The sequence below is a fragment of the Mesoplodon bidens genome (assembly GCF_964165515.1).
Source record: "Mesoplodon bidens genome assembly, chromosome: 3".
Taxonomy (NCBI): domain Eukaryota; kingdom Metazoa; phylum Chordata; class Mammalia; order Artiodactyla; family Ziphiidae; genus Mesoplodon; species Mesoplodon bidens.
Window position 1 is genome coordinate 15,753,809 of NC_138178.1, and position 27,507 is coordinate 15,781,315.

Here is a 27,507-nt window from a genome sequence, read left to right on the forward strand (position 1 = left end):
ATATAAGAATTAAATCTAATTTATCTTTACTTAGTTGAGAAAACATATTTTTTCCTCCACATTTTGTATAAATATAATAATTTTGTGCAGGAGTTAGAATGCAAATAAATTTACTTCATCTTAACGTGGTTAAAGGGAAGGCACATTCAAAAATTATATAATGAGGGCTTCCCTGGTGGCGCAGTGGTTTAGAGTCCACCTGCCGATGCAGGGGACACGGGTTCGTGCCCCTGTCTGGGAGGATCCCACATGCCACGGAACGGCTGGGCCCATGAGCCATGGCCGCTGAGCCTGCGTGTCCAGAGCCTGTGCTCTGCAACGGGAGAGGCAACAGCAGTGAGAGGCCAGCGTGCAGCAAAAAAAAAAAAAAAAAAAAAAACTGCCTTGGCTTATTGAACTGATTATAGAGGTCAGAGTACAGGATTCTGAGATCTTATGAAATTACAAACCGCAAGGAATCATTACACAACACTTCCAAATCTTCAATGTTCTAAACATATTTAAATTTGAATTAGCTACAAAGCTCGGATGCTAAGTAATCCAAATACCTTGATTCAATGATAAGCAAATAACAATTTTTTAAAACAATTCTCAGCTGAGTAAGACTAATGTTTTTGCCAAGTTTCCTAGTAGTTCCTGGAGCATGAATGGATATAAACTCATTTTTCTTCTGTGGTGTGTGTGCGTGTGTTGTTGTTGTTGTTGTTTAACTAGATTAGGGTGCTTTTCCCAAAATACCAAGAAAATATTTTTTCTATTAAATATTCCCTCTCACTGCATAAGTTAGAGGAAATAGAAATTTCGTCCAACTCCAATCTCAAAAGAACATGCAAATTGCAACTGATGATATTTACATTGAAGGGATTTTACTTTATTTTTTCTCCGGTTGTAGTTGAGAACAATATTTATTTATAAATAAATATTTAGATTCCAACCCTAGGAAAAAAAATCATGCCAGGTGCCCTTAGTTGGTCCCTGCTGAGCTGGATGAAGGGAGAATCCACTCACCAAGCCCCGTGCTAAGACCATGGCCACACAGAAGAAGCCCTAGAAGAAGAGATGACTATTTCTAATTCATATACAAATGCTGAATGCACCAGTTGTATGGAATGGTGTTACTCTCCCACAAACAAACAAGTAAAAAATAAAGATGCAACCCTTAATTCAGACCCAGAGTGCACTTTAGATCCTCAGGTACAAAGAATAGTCCATTAAAGTGTGAACACAAAACAGTAGACTGTGACTTGGACTATGACTTAACTTGTTTTTCGTCATGGAAATGAAACGGTAAAATTTAAGACCTTACTGAAGAGTCATCTGCACAGTGAAAACTTCCCTACATATTCCTACCCCACCATGACTCTTCTAGATATTTTATTGCTTCATTAGGTGTATGAAGTGAGAGAATATTTTGAAATATGGTAATGTGATTTTTTTTCTCCTTTTGCACTTGCTTATGAGTGTTCCTTACAAACCCAAGCCAGAAGCAATCTTTACCTTAGGGTGAAGTGGAATCATAGAAAGTAAAGAGAGAAAGAACTGGTGTAGAGCTTTTTGATTTTCAAAACTGGTCTTGAAAACTGTTTCAGACACAGTAGTCTAAAAGCCTGGCTTTAAATCTCTAGAGCCAGATACCTGAGAAAAGCATTTTCTAAATGGAAAATCTCCCCTTTAATTATATAAAACAAACAAACAAACATAATTTGGATAAACTGAGCTTGGAGTTCTACTATAAGCCAAAGAGTAGAATAAATGATGCATAAGAACTATTTCACAAAGTAAAAAATGTCAGACCTTCCTTGGCTGAAGAAAGAACCTAGAGAGAAGGGGAGAGGAAAACTGGAGAAGATAGAAGCTTAGGAACTGCCCCCTTCTCCAGGATTTTGTCATGTAGAGCACATTCCTTAAACATTATCTGATTATTAAGTATTCCTATTTAAAATATATTTAATTTTGTGCCTTGTAGCCTTTAATTATAAAGCATAAATATATTGATCCTAATCATCAACTAACTCACTCAACAAATAATTACTGGGACTTAATACATAATGAGCCTTAGAAATAATGCAATAAATGGGAATCACAGTCCTTGAAATTACTCAAGGAATTTGAAGTCTATTGGAGGCAGTGGGTGAGGGTCAGAGACAAGTTAAAAGCCGATTATATTCCTTTGCTTATATGCTGTCATATTTCTGTTTATACTTTTACCACCTAGAAGTGAGATTCTAGTCTGCCTTTTTCTTAACAGAAATATAGTTTATTAATGAAGTATGGCTTATTTGTATGAGTCACAGAAACTTTCTGAAATTACCCTGTGCTTTTTTACATCAGAAGCAGCTCAAGGAAATTTTGTATCCTGAAATTTCAAAAATTACTTGCCAACTGTCAAATGTGATCAAAACAAAGCAGTATGAATATCTACTACTCTATATACTTTGGGCATCCTGGCTGCAGACATTTAAATAAAATGATGGTAAAACTGGAACCATTTTAATAGAACAAAAGGGAGCTCAGAAAACCAGGGTGAAAAAGTCAGCCCAGGGAAAGAAAAATCATTGTACACTTAAGATACCGTGGTCCCCTTGAGTGCAAGGTCAAGTTGGCCAGAGCAATGATGGACTGGACAGTGGATATACCTTTAGTTTTCTTTGAAGCAGCAGCCTAGGAACTGGGGGTCATGAAGCTTTAACTGAGGAAAAGTGTGAAGGCATAAAGATTTGGAAAAGATTCTTTGTAATATAAATGGGGATTCCTTTGTTGTCTTCAGTAACGTTTCCTTGAAATCAATAAAAGGAAAGAAGAAGAATGGGATCTTGTAGGAAGTGAGCACTCAATATATTTGTGGACTACAAAACAGGGGAAAGGTATGAATTATTAAACCTCGAAAGAAAAGACCAAAATAAATGATGATAAAGAGCAAAGACTGGAAGAAGAGGGAAAGGGGCAAGGTGTTGGAGGAGGAGCTGAAAAAGGAAGAAAAGGAGAAAAGAAATTTGGAGGGGAAGGAATTAATAGATAATTCTAAAACAACATATTAACAGTGCTTTTCGATGAGTGGTGATATTACAAATAATTTTTCTTTATTTACTCATGCTTTTCTCTGGTTTCTATGACTTTGATAAGAGTATTTACTATTTTTTAATTAAATTTTTTTTAATTTTATAAGAAAGAGTACACTTAGCCCACTTATGCTCTCACTTAAACCTTCATCTTTATAAGAGCACTAACTTAGGGTAAGGTGGTGTGGCAGGAATTTGGGAACTGCTTAGTAAATAGTCCCTAACAGACATGTTCCAAATGCATGGTCACTTACGTTGTATGATCCACCGACGGCCTGTGATTTTCCTCCCCATGATGAATACTGGTTCCATTACCAAGTCCCCACCTGAATGTGTTTGAATCTTGAATTAATTTTTCTGAGATTGGCTGGTACCATTTACACAGGCTTCCTTTTTCAAAGCTGCAAACTTCCATAGCTTGAATAGGATGGGACAGAAATAAGATGAGCTAATCACAATAAATGTATTAATAAATGGCAATTTCCATCTGCATCAGCACTTTCTTACTCTTGGGGTTTCTTTAAATTATAATCTAACTTTTAAGCATAACTGAAATAATTAGGCAAATTGTTTACATAATCACTAGAAGAGTTTTAAAGAAATCTAGGTGTATTATATTCCAATATCTATATTAACTGAAATGTGGAAATAAATGCACATACTGAAGATTCTGCTTTCATAAAGAAGTGAGATTTTAATTCACTCTGAAAGCAGCAATTTAAGAATTGCCACTCTGTTCTGACACAACACTTACGTTGCTTATATGACCTCCAAGTTCTGATAAGTCTGTTCTTTTTTCACAGTATTATCGCAAACCTAAATCCCAAATTCCAAATTACTTAAATTCAAAGCTATAAGATTTATAACAGCTTTTATACTGAACCTCTTTCCTTGAAAGTTTTCAATATTCTTGTAATGACTGTATTCTAATATCAAACAAAATTAAAAGTCCAGTGATTTTTTAAATATATAAGTTGTGTGTGAAGACAAATGCTTTCTTTTTCTCTCCTTGTCTCTCTCTCCTTCTCTCTCTGATGTGTTCATGTGTCTGTCTGTCTTAAATTCTCTACTTTTTGAATAAAAGAAAAGATTCAATGAGGTCTTGTGTATACAATAGAAAGCCTGGTGTGTACTCCAGGTTTTAAATGGCATAAACGGTGATGGCATAGGCTACCACTACTATCATTTAGAAACTTGGGTTCACGATTTAACATAAAATTTGAGAAGGAAAACTTCATCAAAAAAAGTGATTTTAATCATGACATTCAGGTGTGTTATTTAATCTCTGATATTAATATTGATCATATAATTATACTTATTTTGTGAAGAGATTTAGAATTCAAAAGAATCCTGTTCATCATATTATTAAAAAAGATTTTAAAAATTGTATATTTTTCAAAAATTAGAGGACACAGAGTTTCAGACAAGCTAAGATCTGCTGTACAACATTGTACCTACAGTCAACAATACTGTATTGTACACTTAAAAATTTATTAAGAGGATAGATCTTATATTGTATTACCACAATGAAAAAATTACAAAATATGACTGTAGATGACAAGCAGATTTATCATAATAGTTCATTTTACAAGGAGATAGAGAAGGCAAGACACAATTTGTTCAGAACTAAATGGTAATAACTCATGTTTAATCAAAATAAATAAATATCCCCATGATTTTAATAATTAAATAGTAGACATTCATTCAGGACATTTACAGAACTTACCAAAACTTCCCATCCAATCATAAATGGCATTACTAAAATTTCAAAGTTGAACTAAGAAGAAAGGCAGTATTTACTAAAGATGCTCACTAGGTGTAATTAATTAGATTTTGTGTAAACTTTTACAAAGACGACTTATGTGTGATCAGAAGAGGATTTTAGTGTCTTCCCATGAGGGAGCCTGAATACCACAGCATCGGCCATTATATTATCTTACATCTGTGATGCACAGTACATCTTCCTGACCAACTTGAGTTAATTACTGTCCCATCTTATTCACAGAGTGAATTAGCTTTGATTTTATGAGGTTTTTTGGCCTGGATTAGTTTATTATGTATTTGTATTTTTTAAGTTTTAGAATTCCTTGACGAGGCTGACATAAGACAAATTAGAATTTCACTATACGCTGTATTATCTGTATGTTCTAAACCATCAGTATTATCAAGACACTTGAGCAATATTATGGTAAATTCACATACAACTTAATAAAGAGCAAGGAAGGGGAAAAAAATCACAAGTGTTTATTCCTTCTGATCCTGTGTTTTGCCCATTCAGACACAGATTAATTTTTCTCCTCTCAGTTTGTATCTCTGACTGAGAAGTTCACTTCTAAATTAAATAATTTGCCTTGATCCATTTAGGAGAAGCCATAGATTGGCAAGTGTCAATAAATGAAAACCATCTTTCAACAGTACCTAGCCGTTGAAGTGTCCACATGTATTAGGATTGGTTTTCTTATTAACTCTGCACATTTGACATAGTATTCATTTTATGTGTGCATTTTGACAATGGCAAAATTTGAACAGATTCATCTAATTTGAGGGTATTATACTTCTTCCCTAAACATTTCTATTTAGTGATTGTGACAAACAGAGACAAAAAGAGAGATGAATAAAAATGATAAATGATAGCTCTGGAGTCAAGCTAAGTCCATGAAAACAAGTATTTTGAATTTAAATATTAATTTAAAGACACCTCTTGTTGGACATGATACAAGAATGTATGCTGGTTCTTCTATCATTTTCTATACAAATAGTCTTTATGTTAAGAAACTGCTTTAAGCCAGGTTGAAATTTTCTAACTAGGACATTATGCCATGCTACTTGAGATAACACTAGTATTTTCTTATCAGTTTTATGGCTATACTTAATGCAAAATTTAGGAATTCACGTACCGCAGGATGATTCATCTGATTTGTCAGGGCAGTCATATCTAAAATCACATTTCTGGATATTCTCAACACATTGACCATCAGACCTGCAAACAAATTCATTGTCGGTACAGTTGTGTGGAGGTAAGGTTACTGGAACTGAAGTTGCTGGTGGAGTTGGAAGGTTCACTGGCAAATTACCTTGAAATAATAGACAAGTATCATTTTGCAGATTTTTCCATTTCTTTAAAGATTTCACACAATAAACTTTATTAAGTATACTTCACACTCAATATTATAAAGAATATTTGATAGTATTTGCTAATCTGCTGAACTTCTTTATGTAAGCATATAAGTTGGGGTTCATGGCTTTAGTAATGGCAAAGAACTTTAGATATCTTTGATTATAAAATAAGTGAAGGCACAGATGGAAATTATTGAAAAGCTCTTCAGAACTCACTGAACAAATGGAAGGTTCAAGAACAGGGCTTGGAAGATCAACAGGAACCAAGTGAATCCCAGGTGCTGGCGTTAGGAACCAGAGTCAAGGTCAGGTTAAACCTTCTAGCCCACTAGGTGAATAAACTTTGTTCTTCCACTGCTACAATGAACTTAACATCTCTTCTTTGTTTCAGATACCCCCACATATTTGGGATTCAAGGTTGCAAGATAGACCCAAACCAAAAGTATTCACCCAGAAATATTTAAATAAGCTATAATTTCTGATATTACAGAGGTTAGAAGAAATTTATAGAAGTGGATTAATTTAGACAGTAAGCTATCCAATAAGCACTTATTAATAACATCTCTTTGTCATATACATGGCAGATGTAGTGGATTTAAAGCCAAACATACTGTCACTGCCATAAAAGAGTTTACAGACTAGTGGATAAGGCAGTTAGGAAATTCTTTCATTACAGTTCCATGGGATAAGTTTAGGATAGAGATTTTAACATGATGGAGGCAAGAGTGACACCTATCCCTTAACTCCTGTATTCACAACCACAGACCATGTTATATGGTGGGTACACTATCATTGTGAAGTGAGTGAATAGATATACAGATGGATGGAAGGATGAAGGAGGGATGGAAGGATGGATGGATGACAGAGTAAATGAATGAATAGATGAACAAAGGTTAAAATTGTATAGTATATTAAGAGAACACAGGAAAAGTCTGTATCAGATGGGGAAGACTTCCTGGCATGGTGATGTTTAAACTAAGTTTTTAGTTTTGGGTTTTTTTGTTTTGTTTTGTTTTGTTTTTGCCGTACACGGGCCTCTCACTGTTGTGGCCTCTCCCATCGCGGAGCACAGGCTCTGGACGCGCAGGCTCAGCGGCCATGGCTCACGGGCCCAGCCGCTCCGCGGCATGTGGGATCTTCCCGGACCGGGGCACGAACCCGTGTCCCCTGCATCGGCAGGCAGACTCTCAACCACTGCGCCACCAGGGAAGCCCTTGGGTTTTTTTTAACTTTTTATTTTATATTGGAGTATAGTTGATTAACAATGTTGTATTAGTTTCAAGTGTAAAGCAAAGCGATGCAGTTATACATATACACGTTTTAGTTTTAAAGGATGATTTGTTGCTGGGTAGATAAAGAAGGGTACAAGGTTTTTTGAGGCAAGGAGAAAAGACTCATGTGAAGACAGAGGAATATATTTTCCTGTTGTTTTCTGGAATACTGTGAGAGTTTGACAAGAAGACTATCTTGGGATATGGTAAGAATGCATCAGATGGAGTCATTAGATATGGGACTAAAGAGGAGAGGGCTATCAGGTCACAAAGAGCTAAGTGGGACCGACTAGGATTTTGAAGTAAATATAAAAAGCTGTGGAGAAACATCAAGATATAAAATTTCCACTTCAATAAATACTTATCAGGCACTAGCGAGGAGAATGATTTGCTGGTAGCTCTGACATGGGGAAGAGAGAACAGCTGAGCTTCTACTTTAATTCTAGGCAACTAATAAACCAAAGCAGAGATGTTTTGCAGGGGACAGCAAAGACCTGAGCAATATTACACATCCAGTGTCTAGAGGACTGGGGATTTGGGTGCTTTGGGGAATTTGAGGAGAGTCCAATAAATAGTACTTTATTTCTTAGCTCAGGTTTTGAAGCAATTAAGAACTAAGACTGAAGTGTAGGGCAGCTGGTAGAGCAAAATATCAACCTTTTTATGGATGAAGTTGATACCGGAAAAGAATAGCCTATATCTGTAGGCAGGTAATCTTTCAGAGTGTGAAACTCAGACATAAACAGACTAAGTTATAACCTGTGCTGGAAATTTCTATACAGAAGCTGACCATTGTGAACTACAGCAAGGAGGAGCTGAGCAGATCTCAGGCTTCCTTCAGCTAACTCTCTCCACAAAAAGAGAAAACTAAGAGACCAGGTATGCATGTGCAGGCTCTCCTTGCTAACTCAACAATCCATTGTTGCTTTTCCCACAGTTGACATTAGCGTTCACTGTTGGTGTTTTACATTCTGTGAGTTTTAATAAATGTATAATGACAGGCTTCCACCATTAACGTGTCATACAGAATAGTTTCACTACACTAAAAAACCTCTATGCTCTGCTTATCTGTCCGTCCCTGTCCCCAATCCCTGGCAAATACTGATCCTTTTACTGTCCCCATAGTGTTTCCCAGAATGTTATATAATTAGAATCATACAGTATGTAGGCTTTTCATGTTGGTTTCTTCCACTTATTAATATGTATTTAAGTTTACTCCAAGTCTTCTCATGGCTTAATGGTATGTTTCTTTCCAGCACTGAATAGTATTCATTGTCTGGATATTAATCCAGCACTGAATAGTATATCCATTGTCTGGATATACCACAGTTTATTAATCTCCTACTGAAGGACATCTTGGTTGACTGGGCATCTTTTCATATACTCATTTGACATCTATATATCTGCTGTGGTGAGATGTCTGCTCAGATCTTTTGTCTGTTTTTTAATCTGTTGATTTTCTCACTGTTGAGCTTACAGTGTTCCTTGTATATGTTGGATAACTCCTTCATCAGATAGTTCTTCTCCCAGTTTGTGAACTGTCTTCTCCATCCATTAAAAATGTCGTTCACAGAGAAGTTTTCAATTTTAATCAAGTATAATTTGTCAATTATTTCTTTAAATGATTGTCTTTGGTGTAGTATCTAAAAAGCCATCACTATAACCAAAGTCATCTAGATTTTCTCCTATGTTATCTTAGGAATTTTATAGTTTTGCATTTTAGATTTAGGTCTACAATCCACTCTGAGTTCACTTTTGTGAAGGGTATAAAGTCTGTGTCTAGATTCTTTCTTTTTTTCACACGGATGTCTAGTTCCAGCACCATTTTTGGAAAAGACCATCTTTTTCCCGTTGAATTGCCTTTACTCCTTTGTCAAAGATTAGTTGACTATATTTACATGGGTAGATTTTTGGCTCTCTATGCTCTTCCAATGATATATTTCTCTGTTTTTTCACCAATACCACACTGTCTTGATTACTGTAGCTTTATAATAAGTCTTGAAGTTGGGTAGTGTCAGTCCTCCAACTTTGTTCTCCTTCAATATTGTGTTGGATATACTGGGTCTTTTGCCTCTCAGTATACACTTCAGAATCAGTTTTTCTATATTCACAAAATAATTTGCTGGGATTTTGATTGAGATTACATTAACTCTATAGATCAAGTTAGGAAGAATTAACATCCTGAATATAGTGAGTCTTCATGTATGTTTTTGTATCCTTATCTCAAACATACATGTTCCATTTAAAATATACACTATTTTGTGTCTTAGAAAATTTTACATAAATAATATTCATATTTCTTTTGAATTCGCAATATTGACTCAAAACATATTTTTCAGATTTATCTCTATTGTTACATACAGAATCAATTTATTCAGTTAACTGGTTAGGGTGTTCAATTAAGTGAATATCTTGAGTCAAATATTTATTGTATGAATAGTCCATAGCTGGCATATCTCTTCTCAAGCAGGACAGTAACAATATCTATAAAGTGTGCTACACTGGATGTCTTTGTACATTTCTGTTTGCAAACATATGCCAGAGTATTTCCAAGGCAAGTTAACTTGAAATGAAATTTCAAAGTTATAAGGTATGTAATCAGTCAAGTTAAGTAGTTGTTTTCAAAGGTGGTTTACCCCTTTCCACCCAGAAACGTGTGCATTTCTCATATTGCAGCCAACACTTGACATCATCAGATTTTTTAAATGTTTGCCAGGGTTACAGGTCTGAAATTATAATTCCTTGATATTCTAACTTGTATTTCCCTAATTATTGAGACATTTTTTAGGGGCCACACAAGTATCTTACTTTCGTTTTTGACTAACTATTCACATACCCTGCTCTTTTTCTCTACTGAATCCAGTGTCTTTTTCTTATTAATGTATAGGTTTAAATTAATCCCATATTCTCCATACTAATCCTCAATCATTTGTCTAAGTGACACATATGCTCTCCTAATCTAGTCTTTCCATTTTCTATGGTGTCTTTCAGAATTTAAAAAAACCTCTAATTTTAATATATCAATCATTTCTTTTATGGTTTGTGCTTTAAAATTTCACTAAAAGTAATCTTCCCTATTCTAATGTCATAAATATGTTTTCTATAATTTCCATAAAATTTTGATAGTTTTATTTTTCATATTTAGATCTTTCCTCCATCTGGGCTCTACTGTTATCTATTATCTGTGATGAGAATCTAAATACAATTTTTTTTCACATGAATGGCCACTTTTTGATCTATTAGTCTATTGGTGCAACTCAAGCTTCTCTCACTTATCATTTTATATTTTATTATGAAATATATTATACATATATAAGAATGAACATAAAATATATGCCTGGTTTAAAGAAGAAGAAGAATAGCCATATATTTACCTTCCAGTTTATGGAAATGAAATTCACAAAAAGTTTTGAACCCTCCAGTGTTTCCCTGCTGACTCCATCCCCTCATTGGCATCTCTCCTGGTTCACAGTACACTGAAATTTGTGTTTTTTATTTCTTTGCTTTCATTTGTGTTTATATTTTCTTCATTTGCATATATACCAAATAACATCTTACAGTGCTTACTTATTAGCTTGTGTGACTAAATAACTTATTGTGAAATTCTTAGAATAGTGACCATATACATGGAGCACCATGTAGGTCCTTTATAAATAAATAAAATGTTGTTTAGATTCAAACTTTAGATGAATGGACTCCATTCTCTATATAATCAGCAACTTGATGTTTTTCTGAACATTGTACATTCATTCATCCAAACTAATGTGTTTTCTTGCAGTTTAGCTGTGTTGACTGCTGTATAATGTTTCACTATATGAATATGTAACATATGTTATATAGCCATTCTACCATCAGTGGTTTTTGAGTTGACTCTGAGGTTTTGTTTCTTTGTACATTTCTCCTGAGGTACCTACATGTGGAATCGCTTGGTCACAGAGGATGCACATCTAAATTTACTAGATAATGCCAAACTGCTTTCAAAAGTAATTGTATCAATTTCTATATTTCTCAGTAGTGTATAAATATTCTGGTCATACCACATGCTCATCATCCACTGGTATGTCTAGAATTACCCGCACGTTTGCCATTTTCTTTGCTGTCTCTTCCCTTTTGCATCTCAGCCCTTGTTGAGCTCATTCTGTCTCCATTAAATGTTCACATTTACATAGTTCATTTGGTAGGAGTCTGGTGCAGTGAAATCATTTTTTGTTTATTTTTGGATGTCATGCTCTGAGTGCCTGTTTTCACCCTCATTCCTGAAAGAATTTTGCTTTGCTCTATACTGTTATTTTTTCTCAGAACTTTGAAAATAATTTCAACTGTCTTCCTACTTCCATTCTTGCTATTGTGAAGTCATCTATTAATCTGATTGCAGTTCTTTTGTAACTGTATTTTAATCTCTGGCTATTTTTACCATAATCTTCCCTTTCATTTATTTTTTTCTAATTCATTTCCATAAGCCTAGACCTGGATTTATTCTAATATTTTGCATGAGGTTGAATAGGCTTCTTAAATCTTATGTTAATTCTTAGCCATCGTATCTTTGAAAATTGCTTCTCCTCCATTTTCTTTATTCTCTCTCTGGAACTCCATTAGCTTTTATGATCTATCCTTCAAGTAAATCTATCCCTTCCATTTTCCTTTTCTATCTCTCTCTGCTGCTCCCTGAAATTTCCTCATAGTTATTCTCCAGAAGATTAATCACAGCATTGATTCAGCTATTTAATTCATCTGCTGGGATTTTTATTTCATTGATTTTATTTCTCACTTCACAATGGCCAATTTGATACTTCTTTCAAGACTTTGTTTTGTTTTGTTTTGTTTTGTTTTTGGACAACATCATGCTATTTTCTTATGGCTTAGTGTCCTTTAATATTTTAAATTATTTATTAGTTTTCTATTTTTTGCATAACAAATTTCCACAAACCTTAGAATTTTAAACTAATAACCACTTATTATCTCACACAACTTATGTAAGTGTGAAACACAGAAGAGGCTTAGCTTGGTGGGTTCTAATTCAGGGTCTCATAAGATTATTGTCAAGATGTCAGCCAAGGCTGCAGTCATCTGAAGGCTTGACCAGGGATGGAAGACCTGCTTTCCAAGGGGGCTCATGCCTGGGAAGTTAGGCTACTGTTGGCAGGAGGTCTCAGTTCCTGGGCTTTCTCCATAGGGCTGCTTGTGTATCCTTCAGACATGGTGTCTGACTTCCCCCAGAGTGAGTGATCCAAAGGAAGACAGCAGAAGCCTAGCTTTGGAAACCACACACAGTCATTGCCACGTGGGTCTTTAGTTACAAAGGTCAGTCCTATTCAATATGGGAGGGGCCTGGTCCACAGATTATGAATACCAAGAGGTGGGGATTATTGGGGACTATTTTGGAGATTGGCAACCATAATTTTTTGTGCTTGATTTTTATGTGAGAATCCTTCATCATCTAGTTTGTAGAAGAGTCCTTCTAGATTAACTTTCAGTTGTTCCTTTTGGAACCCCACTGGTACCTCCACCCAGGGATAATATACTCCTTTTGGCCCTCCTCTCCCCTTTTCCTGCCTCTCATCCATCCTATATTCTCTTTACTCCCTAACTCTAGCAATCACATTATGCTTTCTGTTCTATTTTTCCATTTTCTATTTCTCTCATGTGGACATTTCTCTTTTTTAACCTCAGCTTAACATTTTAAAAAATGCATTTTATATTTGACATTTCTAGGTATATGTAGTGTTACAGTTTTCAGATCATCTGGTCTGCCACATTATTAAAATCAGTAGTCTTAACTGCATCTTTAGGCCTGGTTTCAATTTATACTAGGAAACAGTCCCTCACTTAAGAAGAAATCATAGACATGCATGACTATCTTAGAAAAAGGAGGTAGATGAGTTGTACTCAGGAAAAATAGAGACAAATCATTTTCCATCTCAGAAATGATCCAGGTAAAATGACCTGGATCCCAGGTAGGTAAAAATATCACTACTCTAAAAAAGAAATAGGAAAATCTTAAAATTCTTTGTCCTTTCCTCATTACCCTTTGTTATTCTACCAGAATTAGTGAATCTTAAAAGATAAATGTAATATGTCTGTATTTGAGAGCACCAAAAGAATTATTGGAAGAAAGTGTTTCTTACTCCAAAGTCCAATTCTGGAAATGGTGGTATAACTGGAAAGATGGAGTTGCCATTGATTATTTGGGATCTGCCATATAGAAGTAAAGCAGAGCCCAGACACATGGTTAGACCAAGACATCATTTGGAGCTTGAGGCATGACGAGGACTGCAAGCTGCCTGACCCTCACAGATGGTTTATACTTTCATGTAAGGAACACGAAGTCAGCTTGTTTTACTTTGCTATGACTCAGAGCAGTATTTCTTATTAAAGAATCATGCTCTTAACTCAGGTGATACAAGAAATGACTTCATACAGTATATGGATAGACTTTACATTTTTAAAATATATAAATTGTGAACAACCTTAATAGTAAAACATACCTAGAACAATAAGCCCATCTTAGTCAGTCTGGGCTGCTATAATAGAATCCCACAGACTGGGGGGCTTAGACAACAATTTATTTCTCACAGTTCTAGAGGCTGAATGTCCAATATCAGGGTACCAACGTGACTGGGTTCTGAGGGCTCTCTTCCAGGTTATGTCCTTACATGGCCTTCCTTGGTACATGCATGTAGAGAGAGAGATATCTCACATCTTTTCCTCTTCTTATAAAAGCACTAATCTCATCATGAGGGCATCAACTTCAACAACCCAAATTACCTTCCAAAGGCCCCACCTCCAAATACCATCACATTGGGGGTTAAGGTTTCAACATATGAATATTGGAACATTCACTCCATAGCAAAACTTGTGATTTTTTTTAAACCTATGATTGTTTAGAAATGCTGAAGTTGGTAGCAATGGTAGAGTAAATGCTCTTAAAATAAAAAAAATTAAAAGCTTTGCAGATGAGACAAAACTGAAAGGTGAAATGCAAATAAATGAACACCAAGAAGCAGAGATAAGTCTGGTTTGATCTGATTTTCTTCCACATCCCTAAGCCAAAGGGAAACCATCTCACCTGCACAGGTGTCACCCTAGATGACTCAGGCTCCAGATGGACTCAATGTTCTAATTCCTTGCTCTGTGAATTCCTTGTAACAAATATGATATACTTCATGCTACCCTAGTATAATCTTTCTGGTAAAAATAAATTTTCCAACTTCTTTTATACTAGACTTCCCTCCATACAGCTATTCCCACACTGCTAATTAAACAAGTGAAACTTGATATTTTAACATCCTGAGCCCTTGATAAATTATTGCCAGCTTTAGACATATCACAACTGTGTGAATTACTTGACTAATATGCATGGTTGTTCTTTATCTCCAAGTAACAATGCATATGTTTTTCTTGTGACTTCTGATGTTAAGAAATACATTTAATTTAAAAATCTAAAAGTCTACTTGAGGTTTAAACATAATCAATCTTCAGAAAAATTTAAAAATTGAAATATCTACAGCACCAGGAGAAAAGCGTTTCCTATTTTTCCTATTGCACTTAACATAATAACCTGGAGTTATAACCACAAGCTGAAATGACTATATTTAGCATAATCATACTAAAGTGTCTATGCTAGGTCTACTTCCTAGGATAGTAGGTTTTACTGAAACATAGCTACTCTTTGGATATGATTTATTAACAATTGTGACACAGCTGTTTGCCTCATATTATGCATTGCCTCTTTTTTTTTCTTTCTCCAGTAGCATATCAGCTCTTTTTTGAAATATTTTTGCTTTACCACATGGATTCAATAAAAATTTCCAGGTAGCACAAGATATTTTCCATATTTAAAGACATTCTACTATCTTTGAAAGTAACTAAAAATAGACTTAACTAGCAGTTGGACAATTTTCAAGCTAAACTTTAAGTATTTCAACAGCCTTCTCCATTTTTGGTATTTAGCATTTCCTTCAATTAAAAGATGACAAAATTTTAAAGTTTTAAATTTAAAATAGGTTAAATCAGTTATTTGTTGAATTTTGTTTTCTAGAAACTTATTGGGTTAGCCAAAAAGTTCATTTGGGTTTTTCATAAGATCTTATAAATAAAATACTAAGTTGCATGGACCATAGGCTTTGGGCAAAATTTTTCCCTAGGTATATGCTAAATCACTTTATGACACTACACCAAAGACACTAACACCAGAATATTTTAGATTACAATCACCGAGTCTCAAATTTCTTTATTTTTGCCTTGAAGTGTTTTACTGAACTGCAAATATTTCCAACATTTCTAAAATTTTCTACAGAGGCTGTATTTCCTTCTGAAAAATATGGATAAAAGAGGACCTCAAAGCAAAATGCTTTCATTTAATTTACTATCCTGAGAAAAATGTAATGGATACACCAAACAGCTTAGTATTAGAAGGGAAAAAGCTGCAGGTGATATCTGAAAAATGAACACAAAAGAACTCACACATTTTGCCACTGAAACAAACATTACTCTTTGCAGAAGGAAGGGAGACTTGATCAAGCACAAATAAAGCTGGTGAGATATTGAGGTGAAGGAGGAGGGATGTCAAAAATTCAATCAACTCAGCCAGTTTAGCAATAACAACAACAAAAACCATTCGGTGGGTAGGGGAGGAACATCATAAAAATTGTTAAGCATTCTCTAAAGAGTTACCATACTTTCTCAATTTTAAGGTATCAACAGTTGCAAGATATGCCACTGACTTAGTAACAACTTTCCTGGGAAAAGCAAAACACTAATACCTTGGATAGTGATACTCATTCTAATAATTAGTAGTTCTAGTAACTAATAAATCTAATACACATGCTGAATTCTGAAATTTTAACTTCGATGAAAAGTGCGTAGGTATTTTTTTTTTCAGTTTGAAAACAGTGTGTTGTGATGTTATGTCGTCACAGATTTATTTTTCCAAATAACCCAGCTATCTCACCAATAATCTTGGACACAAGAAAGCTCCTGTTGCATGTATTCTGTTAAAAGAAACACACTCCTTGCTTTTCTGATGGAAGATGGAAGGAATAATGCAAAACAGATACTTCCTTTGGGATAATATTTTAAAATCTGAATGTCTGGCACCAATTCTAAATCTACTCTGAAGGTCTAATTCAAGGTGAAGGGAAAGCTATTTAACTTTGCCATTATTCCACATCATTATCTACTCTGGGGTCAGACAACATCATCACACACTGATGCAAAGAATCATAGGATTCTATTGCATGGTTAAGATTGTCTACTTTCCCTAGAAATGTAATTAATCTTGCATAAACAGCTGTTTCTCTATTTTCCTCCTGAATTAGATTTAAAATGATAATCTCTATCATCAAAGTATTGAAACAAAGGAGATATGATCCATCATTGAGAATGGATTTGAAAATTGTTAGAAACAACTAGAAGTTAGAAAATGAGAGACACCTGACCTAGAGGAGCAAGTAATGATGGCCTAGGACAAAGTGAAAAGAAACTAAGTTTATGGCATAAAAACCATTGAGGAAAATTAATAAAAGTTTGCAGTTAAGAAGCTCAGTCATTCGCGTCAACAGCGTTTTGAACCAAGGTCATGGCAGAGGTAATGGAAAAAGTAGAACAGATGTGAGAAATATTTTGGAGTTTAAGGGGAAACTTAAAAGTTTAAGGGGAAAGCCAAAGACAACGATGGTATTTCAATCCTGGGTTGCTCGAGGATACTGAGGTCATCAAAAGGAACAAGGGAGATGTAGGGGAAAGAGAAGTTGATTTTGAGGAAATAGGTAAAAATGAAATAATCTACTCCTTTTTAGTCACTTTTAGTATAAAATAAAATTACAGGTTACAAATCTGCTCTTTGGACATGAGGTCAATAGTTTGTGTCTTTTTAGTTTTTTATTTGTTTTGTTAATCAAGGAGGAAACATGCTGTAGATAATGTTCATATTGAAAGCAAATCAATGTCTGTAAGTGAACCTATGCGGACTGATCCCACCTCAGCTAACATGATGTCATGACAAAACACTGACTGATAATCAAGAGCAATATTTCTATTAAAAACCTAATTTTTATTTTCATTTTCATCTTATGGTAAGATCACATCAGCTTCCTTTATGAAACCTATGGCTTCAGCAGGCTTTGTGGTTTCTGCCCAGAGCTTCTTTTGCTATGAAGCCAACATGAAAACCACGCAGTTCAGTCTTTAAAATTCCATATTTTTCTTCCAAAACTTAAAGCAGAAAATTGGGACTAATGGTGTGTAACTGATATTTCACATCTCTGCCCTTGTTTCTGGCAGCTCTTTTCCCTCTACCTTGGAAACATCAGCCACAGAATGCATGTAGCAGGATAATTAAAGCAGCAACAGTAGCAACAATGACTTGTGTTCCCTTTCTGTATTCTTTTTTGTTCCCCTCTGCCACTGGGGTCACAGCCATTCTCCCTAAGCAAAGAGTGGGAGGCGATTTGGCCCTGAAATCAGACCCCGGTGAAAAATCTCATTCCTACCCTCAATTGTGCATTCTTACCCAGGTCACCGATACTCTTTAAGTTTAGTTTTTCACACCTATAAAATGGAAATTGCTTTCTCTTCCTTGGGCGGTTAATGTATTTGATGAACAATATAATAATAGTGATAAACATTATGATCCAAAGAAGCAGACATTGTACTCTGCCACTTTATGGCTAGATAGCCTTGGGCTGGTTATCTCCTTCTCAGTTTGCTCCATAAAATTGGGATAACAAAGGCATCCATCCTATTCAACATTCAAGATCTCTTCACCTGTGATGGATCAGGCACTATTTTATACTCTTAAAAGAAAATAGGATTATATGAGATGATACACAGAGTGATAGATGGTATTAATGTAACCATTTATCAGCTCCCTCCCTTGTAAGGACTTTCTGTATTCTCTGCCCCTGCCAAGCTCCCTGTCTGTGGCAAATACTTCCCTGCGCCATTGTTGGGCTTGATTACTTGACTTGCTCTGACCAATGCAAGTGAATACACATGATGCCCTAATAAAAGCTTTAAGTATGCTTTCTTTTTCCAACCCTGTGACTTAAAAGCAGAAAGTGTCAGACAGGGACTTGGTCCATCAGCCTGGGTCGCATATAGACAGGGCCCACAGAACAGAGATACATAGATTGGAACTACATAGAATTATACAGAGCTATGAACAAGAATTACATGTGTTTGCTGTTATTATTCTACACCAAAACACACACGTAAGAGTAAGAAATAAATGCTTGTGGTTGTAAGCCACTGAGATTTGGCTGTCGACAGAAGCTGACATATAACATAGTGTCTTACATATAGAAGTAGTTAACATTTTAACAAAAATAAACTAAAATATATAAACACTTAAAAAGATATAAACATCTCTCCACCTATCCACCCACCTATCCAATAGTTGTTTATTGAGTATTACTATGTGTCAGATACTGTTTATGCTACTGAAGGTATGGCACTGATCAGATAAAATCCCTGCTCTCATGCCACTAACATTATTATGGCGGAAATAAAATTTGACTATAAGGGGATACGTGTTGTGGAGAAAACACAGGGGAAGGAGACAGAAAATGTCAGGTAAGGAGATAAGAAGAGATGTGTGTGTGTGTGTGTGTGTGTGTGTGTGTGTGTGTGTGTGTGAGAGAGAGAGAGAGAGAGAGATTGATTGATTGATTGAGAGGTTTCACTAGAGAAATTTTCTAGCAGAGATCAGAAAGAAGTAAGGGGGTGAAGGGGATATCTGGGGGAAGTACATTCCAGGAAGAGAGAATAGCAGGTCTAAAAGCCCTGAGGCATAAATGGGTTGGAGTGCTCAAGGACCAGCCAAGAGGTCTTGTAGTTGAGAGACATCAATTAGAGGCATATTGGTAGAAGGTAAAGTCAGAGCCAGTATAAGAGGGCCAGTCGTTTATTCCTTGGAAGTTATTGGAAGAAGTTTGGCTTTTGTTCTGAATGAGATGGGATGTCATAGGAAGACTCATGATAGGGTAACATGAGCTTATGTAAGTTTGAAAAGGATCCTTCTGGCTGCTGTTTTGAGAAAATATTATGTGGTTCAAGGGTAGAAGCAGATAGATCATTTACAAAGCAACCACAATAATCTGTATAGAGATGACAGTGGCTTGGACCAAGGGGAGAGTATGGAAAGCAACGAGAAGCAGTAGACTCCGGATATATGTGAAGGTAGTGGCTGATCAGATTTGTTGATGAAGAAGAAGCAACTGGAGATAAACTATCATTTACTGAGACAGGGAGGCGTGCAAGAATGGTCGGATTGAGGGAGCAATGGGTCATCAAGAATTTACTTTTAGACACTGAGGGATAAATGTAAACTTGTTGAATTCTGATTTCCTTCTGCTGGCTTTCCAAAGAGAGGGTTGGCTTTCTGCAGAGTTTCATAGAAACCACTGCACAGAGAATGGTAATTAATCCTGCCAGAATGATGAGGTGGAGAACCAGAGGTGTGACATTAGCTACAGCAGAAAGAACTGGAATCCAGCCCTCTGATTATGTCTGGGGAGAGGCTGGTACTCCTCTGACCAATAATGCTACACTGTGACGGACCAGGGCTGCAGGTTAAGTTTTCAGCACATGAAAGTGCTCTCCACATGGATTACTGTGATTGATTTTTAAATTATCCAGCCTCTGATCACTCTAGGAAGGAGACTGTGCTTTCCCTTGTCATGAGATGAAAGAGTCTACAACCTCAGTCCCAGGAGTTTGAATTTCAGCCCTTTTAGATCGCTATGCACTGCCTAGAATGAGTTTCCCCTGGGGTGTGTTTGTTTTAGGTTATTTTCCCTAGTTATCTTTGAGATGCCTAGTACATCTAAGTTTGGATGTTGAGTAGGTGGTTAGTATCTAAGTCAGGAGTTCAGGGGAAAGGTTGAGGATGGAGATATAAATCTGGAAGATATGTATTAGATTTTTAATGGAAAGAAGTCTACAACTTGGAAAGGAAATGGCTGGCAACAATCCTCAGGAATATTTAAAGTGCAGCCCGAGAATAAAACATCACTGAAGGTACCTGAGAGGTTATTAAAGTCTCCAAAACAATGTGATTATAAGGCAACCAATTCTGTTCTTATAACCCCCCAAATATGATGGAATTATAGTTTAACTTCAGACACAATTTCCTAATATTTTGCATATGATAAGACACAAACACAACTGATTCAAACCTCTTTACTATGTTTGCAAAGATTTTAGACTAATTACTAGAAAAGATTCACAACCTTTTCCAGGGTTAATATATTAGTAGAATAGAGTAGAACTGAGAGTATTTTTGAATATTTCTGGAAATAAAATATTGATTTCCTTGGCAGTTTTTTCAAGTAAACAGGTTTGAAAAAACTCATATACTAAAATATCCTTCCTTACCAGGGTAGAGGGTGCAGTCCATAAATGACAAATCATCAATTGCAATATCTCCAGTGAAGCCATCTCCCACTGAAGCTTCCACTGAAATCTAAGAACAATATAAGAAATTTGTTAATACTGTGAAGGAAATTAATTTCTGGAAACTCATGGTTGAAAAGGAATTCAGAATTTACCTAAAGAAAACTCTCTTCTGAACCATTAAAAACATACTTTGCAAAAGTCTCCATAAGTAGGTATCGTGTCTCTACCTGAATACTCCAGTAATAGGAAGCTCCACACCTTACTGGGCCCATTAAATCCATGAAGCCCATTCTGTTTCTGGTGAGTATTGATTTTTTGAAATTTCAGTATATCAGATTGTTATCTACTTCTTTTTAACTTTCAACCATTAATCCTAGACTGGTCCTGCTTTCTTCTGAGCCTTTAATTATCTGAAGGCAAATTACTGAACCTTTTCCCACTGTTGCCCCAGTAGTTCAGCTGTTTCCAAGGTTAAACCTCTTCATCCTTCAAGAAACCAAATTTGTTGCCAGAGGTACTCTCTAAAATGCACATTTTGAAGAGCTTGAAAATTTTTCTCCCATCGACCTTATTCTGTAACATTTTATGGAACTGGCTAATCGTTATTAGATCTCCTTCAGAACCTCATTAATCACAGTGAACTCAGATGACATCGGTGCTTACAGGAGCTGCAGTTCCACTGAAACTCCAGTAAAATGTGAAATACTGACAAACCACTATAGTATATGGCAGATTGTGATTAGGGCTGAGATTTACTATAATAGAATTAATCATGATGAATTATTTTAATACTCATGCAAATATGTTGCATACTTACTAGGAATCCTGCTATAATTTAATAATGAAGAACATTAAGCAAACTCAAACTTAAAAAACACATTCCTTTTTTCCACTATTATATGAATATATGTTTCTGTTTCATTTTTCCTCACAAATGCTATATGTGGAAGTTGAAATTTTATTTCATTTTTCAAATTCTATCCTCCATTAAAAGTTGTTTCATACATTATTTATTCCTAATTAAAAAAGATAATTAAAAGGTCAAATTACTGACCTTAAGCCTCTTGACATCTTCCACCAACTTTCTAGGTTTTCTTGAGAATTACTAGAATTTTTCTCCTTTATTTGTCACTGAGGAAATGACTCAATTTGGAAAAGGTTTATTCATTTAATTAATGGGCAAATACAGTTCACCTAATACTGCCTGGGGAACAGGCAGTCTCCTACTGCTTTAAAATGGGTCACTGCAAATATAAAATGCACCCTTCTTTTCACCACCAGCATGAATAAAAGAAATATTATAAGCAGAGAAAACAAAAACACAAAAAGAATACTCAGTACAAAATCATACAATTATTCTAATAAACAAAAAGCCAGCAGTCAGAATTTGGCAGAACATACTGTAATAAAATATCTTCTGTTTTTTAGGGAAAAAAAGATTGCAGTTGGGTGAACAATAGGGAAAAGGTGTAAGCAAGGACTGATTAATAACAAATACACTAATTAATTACAAATACATTCTTTGGATCAATATTTGTCTATCCCAATACAACACAGGACATGGTAATAAAAAGCTCAGAAGATGCAAGAAAAAGGAAAAACTAGGATAAATAAAAATAAACACTACCAACATGACTACACTGCTCATGATTATCTTAGTTTATTCATGAGAAGGGATAGAAATTTGATATAATAGAATCTCAAGTCTATGAAAAGCATACCCGTACATATAAATATCTGTGAGCTAACTTTAGGGATATATACACATACATAGCTCCATTTGAGTGTGTAGGTGGACTTAACTGTTCCAAATCATTCCTTCTGTTGTCTTTATATGGTCACAAGTTAAAGAACTGGCCATTTGTGAAAGTTACAAATTTTCTCATTTATGGTCTACACCAGGTGAGCAGCATTTCTGAGTGGATGTTATCTACACAAGGAGTATTTGTATTGGAGTTTACTTCATATTACATGATAAGCATTTTGATATTGCTTCTACTAGCATTCATTGCCAAAGGGAAGACACAGAAATAATCCAAGGCAGTGACAGTTGGGTCTTGCTCTAAGGCACAATTTAATCACAATTTTTTTACCAAAATATCTTCAATTTTCTAGTCTCTAAATGGTAGCATTCTTGAGAAAGAGTGAACAATAATTTCAAACTGAGATACTAAAAAATGTCAATTTGCATATATAACTGCAATCTCAGCCTCTTCTGAATACTTAATTAAGCTAGCCATTAAAAAGAAGCCTACCTGATAACAAATCACATCTTGAGAAAAAGTTATGAATGCTGAAGTTGTTTTACTTCTGTCCTGTATTTAATTTAATCTTGCAAAAAGTTTTGCAAATTACCCTAAGAAACTAGTCACAAAAAAGAGCAAACCCAAGTGTGTCTATTCTGGAAAATCCACTTTTCACTTTTGGTGTTTTTCCAATAAATGGAAGGGTATTAAAACACTAATATTGTTGTATGTGAGGCAGTATTGTCACTCTAGACATTAGGGAAGCCAAATTTTACTCTTAAGTTTCATTAGCACCTTACTGAATGACTTAAAGGGCAATTGAAAATTCCAGTTTGGTCTGAATGACCTGCATTATCTGCAGAGGCCAATTCTACTTACATTAGAACTATTATTGCCATGGAAATTTTCTAAAGTAATCCAGCTATTCTAAGTTGTTCTTCTCATGGGTGGTTGCATGCTCCAAATAAAGATGGAGTGGCCTTGTCAACTACCTTGGAAATATTAGTTCTAATATAACCAAAGACTCTAATATTAATAAGGCTCTAAAGACTTGTCTTATCAGATTTTTTTCCTATATTTAGGAAACTTCGAATTATTCATCAAAATATTTAAATGATATGAAAACTATTATCATACATGTGTAAGACAGAATTTAATCATAATTTTTACCAAAATATCTTCGATTTCCTAACATATATATAATTAACACACATATATATATATACACTTATAAATAAAATAGTCTCTATTAACTCATAAGAAAGAAAAATGGAATTGACTCAGCCTGCCATCTAGTTTAACCAAACTGTATTTGGAAAAAAATATGAAATTCCAGCATAATATACCAATTTTTAATATAACACATCTTCAGAAAGACTTGAAAGAAAGGAACTGTTGTTTAAAATGTATAAAAAGCATGTATCCTATGTGGAGCAACTGGAACTCCAATGCATTACTGATGGGAATCCAAAATGGTACAGCCACTTTGGAAAATGGTTTGGCAGAGATAAACCCATGCACTTATGTTCAATTAATCTATGACAAAAGAGGTAAGAATATACAATGGAGAAATGACAATTACTTCAATAAGTGGTTCTGGGAAAACTGGAGAGCTACATATAAAAGAATGAAATCACAACATTCTCTAACTCCCTATATAAACTCAAAATGGATTAAGGACCTAAGTCTAAGACCAGAAACCATAAAACTCCTAGAGGAAAATATAGGCAGAACACTCTTTGACAAAAAGTCGTAGCAATATTTTTTTTGGATCCGTCTCCTAAAACAAAGACAATAAAAAATAAACAAATGGGACCTAGTTAAACTTAAAAGCTTTTGACAGCAAAGGAAACCACTGACAAAATGAAGACAACCTACTGAATGGGAGAAAATATTTGCAAATGATGTGACCTATCACAGGTTAATATCCAATGTATATAACAGCTCATACAACTCAACAACAGAAAAACAAATAACCCAATTTAAAAATGGGCAGAAGAACTGAATTTTTCAAAGAGGAAATGCAGATGGCCAACAGGCACATGAAAAGATGCTCAACATCACTAAGCATGAGGAAAATGCAAATCGAAACCACAATGACATATCACCTTATACCTATCAGAATGGCTACCATCAAAAAGAACACAAAAAACATATGTTGGTGAGGACGTAGTGAAAAGGGAACCCTTCTACACTGTTGGTGGGAAAGTAAATTTGTGCAGTCACTGTGGAAAACAGTATGGAGGTTTCTCAAAAAACTAAAAATAGAACTACCATATGACCCAGCAATTCCATTCCTGGGTATATATCTGAAAAAAAAAATACTGTATTTCTTCTTTGCTAATGTCAGGCTTTACAATATATGGATTGCTAAGAATTTTTTTTTCTTTGAGTGTCTACTTTGGTATTTTGCCAACTGTTTCCTTGGTTACCAAGCAAGAAAAATGTCTGGAGTTTCTCACCATCAACGACAGAAGAGACTAAATGGTGATGACCCAATTCCCATAAGTTTAGTTTAACCCAAACAGTGCTTTCAAGTAGAATAGTTTACCAAGTACTTTTAAAGTAGGATATTTCACAAGAAGATACTGCCTGTAGTTGCCACAATCCCTATTACTCCTTATCACACCTAACTCTAAGGCGGAGTGTCAGTTGCCATTAATGATTTTACACCTGAACTACTTCTCTTAATTCACATCCCTTGCTTCCAGGGGCACTTGGGTTTGCAATTCCTTTTGCATACTAGTTAGGTCAGAAACCATGAAGGGTCTGAGACTTTACCCTACTCACAAGCTAACGTTAGCCTGCCACTGTTTCATATACGTATACTGACAGAAGAGACAAGATCCTTGATTTACAGAGATAGCAAAACTCATCAGCCAGGGAAATATCTTCCACTGGTTCCCCACTTCCCACAGGGAAACATGATAAGTGCCAGATGTTTCCCTGCATGAGTGGTGGGTTGCACCATAGAAGAACCCCAACATTAGGAATTTCTAGCTGTTATAGGCTGCTGGCACATCTGAGGGAGAGGGAGGAGGAGAAGGAGGAGGTGAAGCAAGAGGGAAGGAAGGGGAGGGGCAGTAGGTAGGTAAATCACTCCAGAATGTAAGCAAATGTCTCAGGGTAAACTCCATGCAACACATCCTTTGCTCAGAAGCTGAATAATGCAGGACACAAGAAATGCATGGAGATCTGTCTCCCAATGGGGAAGTCGGACAGTGCTACATTGCCGATACATTTAATTTGTGGAAGTATGATGATCCGTTCATGTATGTGTAAATTGAAACGTTTCTTAAATTCAGCCTCCTTTCCTCTTATACCTCATTTTATACTATTCTGAACTGAATGAGTGTAACTTGTTAGTCTCTCAGAGATGGCCACCCAGCTGCTGTTAGCCCAGGTCCTTTTCCACCCACAAAATCTTTTCCCATCAGAGCTTCTGCTATATTAAGAGTAGAGACTTTTTTTTTTTTTTTTTTTTTTTGCAGAGCATGGGTTCGAGGTGCACGGGCTCAGTAGTTGCAGCACGCAGGCTCTAGAGAGCAGGATTTAGGGCACAGGCTCAGTAGCTGTGGCGCATGGGCTTAGCTGCTCCACGGCACGTGGGACCTTCCCAGACCAGGGATGGAACCATTGTCCCCTACACTGGCAGGCAGATTCTTAACCACTGCACCACCAGGGAAGTCCGAGAGTAGAGATTTTTAAAAAGAAAAAAAAATCAAGGAGGGAAGGATGTGGTTGAAGAAATAAGGTCACTGAAAATTTCATTCATGTCTCTTTATTTAGACAGAATTTTGTTATTCATCTTGAATGAAAGAAACCTAAAAAAAATCATCTCTGAGTTATTCAGGTCATATTAGATTGATTTGCTTTCCACGGTTTTAAAGGATTGGCAAGTCACAAAGGTTATTTCTGCTACTTTTTTCTCTAAGCCATTTTAGATACACAGAAAAGGCCAAAATTTGGGTGAGTTTTTTTCCCCCTCTAATTCTTCACAGTGCCTTTGTGGAACTTGCCTAACTGGATTTTAAAAGGGAAAAATGATGATCAATTTGAAATTAATTTGCTACCTGAAACTCTACAAACTCACATGCTATTTTAAAGCATCTTCCAGGGACTCATATAGCACATAACCCATTTCACATCTCATCTATTATGTGATGAAGACAAATAAATAGTTCTCAATTCCCCTAGGTCTAAGAATTTATACGGAACCTATTTGATTGGAGGTTACAAAGACGCATTTAATTGAAAAAAGCCTGATCAATATTAGAGAGAGAAAAGGGATGCACGTTTAGAATTACTGACTTAAAAGTTTGGAAAACTGTGTTTTTATTATTTTAAAATGATGCAATAAGGTATAATAGGATTTTTTTAAAACTTCTTTATTAGAGTATAATTGCTTTACAATGGTTTGTTACTTTCTGCTTTATAACAAAGTGAATCAGTTATACATATACATATGTCCCCATATCTCTTCCCTCTTGCGTCTCCCTCCCTCCCACCCTTCTTATCCCACCCCTCTAGGTGGTCACAAAGCACCGAGCTGATCACCCTGTGCTATGCGGCTGCTTCCCACTAGCTATCTATTTTACGTTTGGTAGTGTATATATGTCCATGCCACTCTCTCACTTCATCCCAGCTTACCCTTCCCCCTCCCCGTATCCTCAAGTCCATTCTCTAGTAGGTCTGCATCTTTATTCCCGTCTTGCCCCTAGGTTCTTCTGACAATTTTTTTTCTCTTTTTTTTAGATTCCATATACATGTATTAGCATACGGTATTTGTTTTTCTCTTTCTGACTTACTTCACTTTGTATGACAGACTCTAGGTCCATCCACCTCATTACAAATAACACAGTTTTGTCCTTTTTATGGATGAGTAATATTCCATTGTATATATATGCCACATCTTTATCC

At 35.6% G+C, this 27,507-nt stretch overlaps 1 protein-coding gene across 1 annotated transcript in view; it reads right to left on the reverse strand.

Moving 5' to 3' along the window:
* Positions 1-27,507, reverse strand: part of MALRD1 (MAM and LDL receptor class A domain containing 1) — a gene marked incomplete at both ends in the record, with an annotated part of 607,751 nt that overhangs the window by 381,613 nt on the left and 198,631 nt on the right. The window contains 3 exons of the mRNA XM_081226990.1: positions 3,314-3,476; positions 5,957-6,133; positions 20,822-20,909. Of these exons, the coding sequence (XP_081083116.1) occupies positions 3,314-3,476; positions 5,957-6,133; positions 20,822-20,909 (428 nt within the window). The remainder of the gene's footprint in view (positions 1-3,313; positions 3,477-5,956; positions 6,134-20,821; positions 20,910-27,507) is intronic.